Raw genomic sequence first — 7,500 nt, 5'->3', positions numbered from 1 at the left:
ACCATCAATACTCTATGGCAATGGTGGGGTATCGTGGCTAACGCCTCAGTTATCCCAGTCTTCCCTTGGAATAAACCCTTTAGATGAATAAAGGGAAATTTTTAAATGTATTTATTTACCGACTTGACAATACAAACGCATGGAGCGCCCAAGTTTCGTGTCCCTGTATTAATATTATAGTCTGGGACGTTACTCTTTGTGTCGTTTTTAGACTATTTCCATTGTATTTTTAGCTTATTGTGTAAATCATAACACGTCTGTACAAAAAGTTTCTTTTTTGGGAGGCGATAAAGTATTATTATTATTATTATTATTATTATTATTATTATTATTATTATTATTATTATTATTATTATTATTATTATTATTATTATTATCATTATCATCATCATCATGTTCATTATTATCTATTTTTATTATTATTTTTATCATTATTAGACCACCGGGAGTATGCGCTGAACTTCTTAAATATGGAACACCCTTATTGGATGAACACATAGCGGACATTTTCAATCAGACGTTTTTGAACATCACCAGAACCTGGATATTAATAAAGAGGAAATGATATCAATTCAAAAGCCAGGAAAACCAAAAGGCCCTCCAAAGAATTTGAGACCAATTACTCTTCTTAAAACAATTAGAAAATCGCTCTCCCTGATAACACTAAATAGAATTAGATCGATTGTTGAAAATTATCTGTCACATAGTCCAAGCGGATTCAGGACGGAGAGAAGTACTGCAGATGGAGTTTGGACCCACAAATGGCTTGCTGTCAAAACCCTGTCTGAAAAAGTAGAAATAGTTTTAGCTGGAATAGATATGTCTGCCGCCTTCGATACTATCAATTGCCAATCCGTGTTAAATATTTTGAAAGGAATAGTTATGGAAGATGAAGTTAGATTAATCAGATTCCTTATAAGTGAAACCTGGATAACCACCAAAATAATCGGTGCCTCAGATAATAAATCATTCCTTGGCAACATCGGTACACCACAAGGAGACAGCCTAAGCCCTGTTTTATTTATCATTTACCTAGAAAATGCTTTAAAAGATGTGCGTAAATCTGTACCTTCGGCCCAATCACGTTTTGGAAACGAACTCCCCGTGGAAATTGCATATGCAGACGACATCGACTTTATTGGTCTGGAACCAGTCAATGTAAATGACATCCAAAGAGCCTTACAAAATCACCAACTGTACGTAAACAGTGACAAAACCGATGTAACATTATTGTCAAGGAAGAAAGATGGATGGAGAGCCACGAAAAAAGTAGGATCATTAATAGGAGATAAGGAAGATGTAGAGAGAAGAAAAAGTTTATCGACGGCTGCATTGAATAAATTGCTACATATATGTGACCTTTCGCCTCAAACGGTATTAAGTCGGGTTGGTTAAGATGCTGAAAATTGAATTTATATCCAGAAATATTACACTTGCGTTGCGTTTATGTGATTTATTGAGGAGAATAGATACCATATTTTGGGGTACTAATGCCAACAATTTATTTTTTTGACCAGTTTAACATTAAATGGGCTTTTAAGCATCCGATTCGTTCCGACATAATACCGTTTTGAGACGACGGGTCACATATGGATTAGAAGAGATAAAATAAAATTAAATGCTCAAATCAAATTATACACAACCCTTGTAAAATCCGTGCTTATATACAACTGCGGAATATGGGCACTGACTGGAGCCGAAGAGCAAAGATTAGACAGATTCCATAGAAAACAACTGAGAAGAGTCCTGAATATACGATACCCCACAAAAATAAGCAATAGAATACTGTATGAAAAATGTAATGAAAGATCTTATCCATTCAAATCCTGGAGGCAAGATGGAGGCTTCTAGGGCATATACTCAGAAGAGATGAAAATATACCAGCTAATAAAGCCATGAATACGTTTTTCACCCCGTCTGGACACAAGAAATATCAAGGTAGACCACCCACGTCAATATATACTGTCCTCAATCGAGACCTAAAACACCTTCAAAATAACAAAGAAATAAAATCAAAGACCTTATGAGCTTAGTATTCACAGCAAAAGACCGTGAACTGTGGAAGGAAATGACACAGATGATTAGAGAGGCAGCCAAGGATCGGATGATTAGGAAGCGAAAGGCCTTAAGTCAGTCAGTAAGTCAGTATTATCATTATTATTGTATTATTATTATTATTATTATTATTATTATTATTATTATTATTTTATTATTATTATTATTATTATTATTATTATTATTATTATTATTATTATTATTATTATTATTATTATTATTATTATTATTATTATTATTATTTCTATGAGCATTTTGACAGTTTTGTGTTGGCTCGGACACAACCAGTTGAAGCTTCAAAGGTAAACAACGCGATCGGAAGCTACAGTAGTCTCACCTCAAGGAAAGCAACCTTGGATGATATACGCGTGACGTCATCAGTATACTCTCTGTATCAGTCCATAACTATCGTTACGTAATTGCCTGACACTGAAGCCCAAAAAAGACTGGTTTTGACGTCATTATTTGTTTTTTGCACCGCCTAGTGAGTTGTCGTTAGTAGTACTAAAAACAAGTGTTTAGTTGAACTATTGAATACAATTCACGATTTGTTTTCTTTTGTGGCTAAAGACTGCATTTTTGACGTCATTTTTTGGTCAGTGTCAAGCTTTAAGTTAACGATGGCTACGATAGGTACGGTTGTTGTATTTTACGTTCGCTTTATTTATATTGATCTACTTGTTATTCTTCTCTTATCTTTTGTCGATTTCGTTGTTTTAATCTTTTTGTGTTTTTTGTTTGTTTGTTTGTTTGTTTGTTTGTTTTTTAATTTCGATATTAAGAACAAATTCTTTGTGTATTATGGATGGAAATGCAAACACTTACAGAAGTCTTGACATCAGGTGTGTATCGAGTCCTTGCCATCACTTTTGCCAGTCCAACATTGTAAAGATTTTCTACGATTGTTGTACACCTATCATTCATATCGAATGTTGCTTTCTAAAAAAAATAACATTGATTATCTTTAAAAATAAACAAACAAAACTATGAACATTTATCAATGGCAAAGTTTGACAACATTATCCGATTGGGGGGGGGGGGGATATATTCGGGCAGCCCCTTGGCAACACATCCCGAGGCATCAAAAGTTTGCCTTGCACATCTTTAAAAAACAAAACGAAATTGAGCTATTATATATCGCAATATACACTAAACGTGCTCAAAGCGCTTTACAGGGGACCATGGCCAACAGCAACACTTAACATGTAGGACGGGACATGACGCCTGGTTGGGGAGAATACAATTTTTTCGGAAAAAAAACAACGCTGTTGACGGACAGGTACTCATTTTACACCTGAATACGGTGATAGAAGGTGAGTATAAGTCTTTTCCAAGGACTCAACTATGCGCCGAGCGTGGCTCGAACCCAGGCCCTTCCGATACGAAAGCGAGTGTCACACAACAAGACCACATAGCCGCACATCTCATGTGATTAGATGTCAGAATGGATTGGCACATGGATATTTACAGGAACTAATTTAAACATGAATCCACTCGAAATTTAAGATCCTCTCAGCCCCACTTTCTAAAGGTTACCACCACACAATCCACTTTTGGTTTTAAAAAAAGCCTTCTCATCCATTTCTCCACACCTATGGAACGCACTCAGCCCTCGGACAACTTCCTGTGAAAATATATTATCTTTCAGGAAATCTCTGAAGACTGAGTTGTTCCGTAGGGCTTATATTTTATGAAATAGAAGTTGCTTAGATATTGTTTCTGTATTCGTGCTTATTATTTGGTATCATGATGTTTTTATGTAAAGCGCCGCAGAGCACAATTAACATGGATGTTTAAGCGCTATATAAATTCATTATTCATTATTTATTTATTTATTTATTTATTTATTATTTAAAAGCGAAGACCCAAGGATCAAGAGATATTACTGCCTATGACAGGATCATAGTGGCACAACATGGTGTTTTCATGAGATGGATGTTTCCAAATCGCCAGAAACGAATTACTGACAATGGAAACGACGTTTCCTTGTATCAATCAAAAGTTCATGGAATTCTTTTGGCTATTCGAATAGTTACTCGGTGGCAAGGAAAATGAAAGAGAGAGAGAGAGAGAGAGAGAGAGAGAGAGAGAGAGAGAGAGAGAGAGAGAGAGAGGACGTAATACTGATACAAGTCTATTCACCAGTGCACCTAAATTACGCGAGTGAGGGTTTTGGAGCTAAAGGCGCATCCCCAGTGTTATATTATCTGTTACTATTTATAATAGTGTCTTTAAACACCCTTCCCGCCATATTACTACATGGCAAGGAACGTGGAAAAATTCTGATAACAAGAGTATCAATACGTACAATCAGCTAGACTTTTATCATAATTTCGGACCGTTACAAACGCATTCTCAATGATTCACAAACATATGCAGGAATGAAGAGCTCCACAGGCCATAGGCTCTTAGTATCAAAGTTTAGACCAACAGAAAATGAAAATAAGTCAAGGCATAAGTATTACAAACAAAATAGAAAATCGATCAAAGACTTCAGCAGTCTAAGAGATAACCTAGTCAAAGAAAATTTCAAAAACAGACTCGCTTCAAATCTTTCGCCAAAGAATTTAAAGGATGCCTCTAACCCAGCTGAAACTCAACATCTTGTCCAAAGCGTGCTAATGAGCAGGGAAACAGCACTGCCTGAGAGAAGTAGTACACAAAAACAAGATTACTGTCCAATACTGCATGACTTATCACAGCAGCAAAAACAACTGTGACTTGACATCAACAGCTGCTCAAATACGGATTCGAAGAACAACATGAAGAGACAAAGAAATGAAATCATGCATAAAATTAAATCTCAATCAATAGATAATCACAAAAAGAAAATAGATCAGATTGTGACAGAAATAACTAGTACGAGTGACAGTATGAAAAAGTTCAAAGCGGTGAATACAATCAAACGACAAAAACACATAATATACTTATAATCAAAGATAAATGTTATAAGACCTTATGTAATGATAAAGAAATTATAAACACTGTAAGCGTGTACTACACTGAGAAATACATGGGCATTTAAGAAGTGGAACCATGTGATTCGACCAATTAAGAGCTTGAAACGCCTATAACACCCCAAGAAATAAGTGAAGTCATACAAAAGCTCAATAACTACAGATCACCATGTCTAGATGGTGTTAGAGCAGAAGAACTAAAATGTCTTGACGACGAAGGCATGCAAATACTAGCTGATATGTATAATAAGATATTGAAGACAAAACAAGTTCTCAATCTTGGAAGTGGAAAACTCATTCTGCTAAACAAACCAAATAAAAAGAAAGGCCCTTTAGAAAATTTGCGACCAATCGTTTTATTATCCACGCTAAGAAAATGTTTAAGCACAATCACGCTCAACAGAACTAGAGAAAAGGTAGAGGAATATCTTTCATCTTCACAAAGTGGGTTTAGAAGAGATAGAAGCACTGCAAACATAACATGGGCCCATCGATGGCTGAAAGCCAGAACGGAGAAATATGAGAAAGAATTTACTATACCTGGAATCGATATGACACTTTCGACACTATATGCAGAACAAAATTGTTAACAATCCTTGACTCATTCTTGGACAAAGATCACGTGAAGCTCATAAGATACCTATTATCAAATACTACATTACAATTTGAATCCGGCAGAGAATTACCAACAATATCAACCTCAATTGGATCCCCTCAAGGAGACAGCTTGAGTCCAATTCTATTCACGATATACCTCGAATCGGCCATGAAGATCTAAGACCAAAATTACCACCAATAAAGATCACTCGTGAATTGATATACGCAGATGATACAGACCTAATCTTTGAATCAGAACATCAAGCGAAAATATACTTGCCAATATCAACTACCCTAGAAGCATCGAATCTGAAAGTGAATCAATCCAAAACAGAATATACAAAAATCAACAGAAATTTAAATGAATGGAAAAGTGTACGTAAACCTGGCAATTTGATCAACGAAAATGAAGACATCAGAAAACGAAAGCAGCTCGCCACCATTTCATTAGACGAAGACAGATTATGTGGACGTTTCGGGTTTCCCCTTCATTCACCTTAACTACACCATTCACACATATTTCATTCGTCCATTAGAGTTTTATTCATCGTGATTTTTTTTGGATAAAGCATCTGTCTTCGTTTTAAATAAATGGACGGTTACAATTCAATAATTATCGTTTTTTTTTTGTTTTTTTTTTACTTCGAGCGTAAAACAGCAACTTTACATGACAGTTCTCGTAATGAATCAGAGATGATAATGTTATCCTCGTTCTGTCTGTCGATTTGCGTGATCGATCGATCGGCTGCGCAGCACTGTTCGTGGGAATGCGCAAAAATCGAGGGAGAAGTTATAGTCGGGATGGTAATGATGGTGGTAGTAGTAGCATTAGTAAGTCATGATGGATTGTTGCGCATTCTGTGGATCAGACGAAAAGCGCTGGGCGATCGGGCAATCACGCAAACCGACAGAACGAGCTAAGAAAAATACGTACCCCTTCTAGTTTGGCTAAATGTTGTCGCATTCTAGTGCTAGAATATTTTATATAATTCCTAGCGTGAAGGAATGAAAATAGATTTTGGACCGTCCTGTGAAACAAAAGTAAATAATATGAATAAGACGAGAGTAATTAATGTGAGGTGGTATGACACTCGCCTTCGGATCGGATGGTCCTGATCGGTGCATAGTTGAGTTCTTGAAAAACACTCTTTACTCACATTCTCTCACCGCACTCAGCTGTAAAATAAGTAGCTGTCCAATAACAGCCTTGTCTTGGTCGGGAAAAATTGTAACGTCGCCTAACAGGCGTGGTGTCTCGTTCTACGTGTTACGTCTTGCTGTTGGTCATGGACGCTTTGTAAAGCGCTTTGAGAACGTTTAGTGGACATTGCTTAGTGCTTAGTATTTTGTTAATTAATTTTTTGGGGGAGATTTTACGGTACATTTGCCGCCAGTAAATAGGAAGATGATATAGAGAAAAAATTGTAATATGGAGTTAAAGTCACCACCTCTCTCTCTCTCCCTCTCTCTCTCTCTCTCTCTCTCTCTCTCTCTCTCTCACTCTCTCTCTCTCACTCTCGCTCTTTCTCTCTCTTTCTTTCTTTCTCTCTATCACTCTCTCTCTTTCTCTATCTTTCTCTCTCTCTCTCTCTCTCTCTCTCTCTCTCTCTCGCTCTCTCTCTCCCTCCATCTTCTTTCTTTCTTTCCACCTTTCTCTCCCTCTCTCTCTTTCTCTATCTCATTCCCTAATTTTCTCCTTCTCTTGCAAACACACACACACACTTGCACACACACACACACACACACACACGCACACAAACAGACATATTTCTCTTTTTCAGTCTCTTTGATTATATATATGAGTGTTGGTGGGTACTTGTAGGTACGAAAGTGCTCGATAATGGTGGTTAGAGCTAATATATAATGTAAATTTTCACTCACATTTTTTGCC

General features: G+C 36.5%; 1 protein-coding gene across 1 annotated transcript in view; it reads right to left on the bottom strand.

Annotated features, from left to right (window-relative positions):
- LOC144960502 (neprilysin-2-like) overlaps positions 1–7,500 on the bottom strand; it is a 38,490-nt gene that overhangs the window by 27,938 nt on the left and 3,052 nt on the right. The window contains exons 3-4 of the mRNA XM_078893669.1: positions 6,544–6,637; positions 2,881–2,994 (exon numbers count right to left, since the gene is read on the bottom strand). Coding sequence (XP_078749795.1) covers positions 2,881–2,994; positions 6,544–6,637 — 208 coding nt within the window. The remainder of the gene's footprint in view (positions 1–2,880; positions 2,995–6,543; positions 6,638–7,500) is intronic.

Source organism: Berghia stephanieae, chromosome 15 (assembly GCF_034508935.2).
Source record: "Berghia stephanieae isolate SIO BIC M18660-M18661 chromosome 15, UCSD_Bste_1.3, whole genome shotgun sequence".
In the NCBI taxonomy this organism is placed as follows: domain Eukaryota; kingdom Metazoa; phylum Mollusca; class Gastropoda; order Nudibranchia; family Aeolidiidae; genus Berghia; species Berghia stephanieae.
This window is presented reverse-complemented; position numbering and strand designations above follow the sequence as displayed.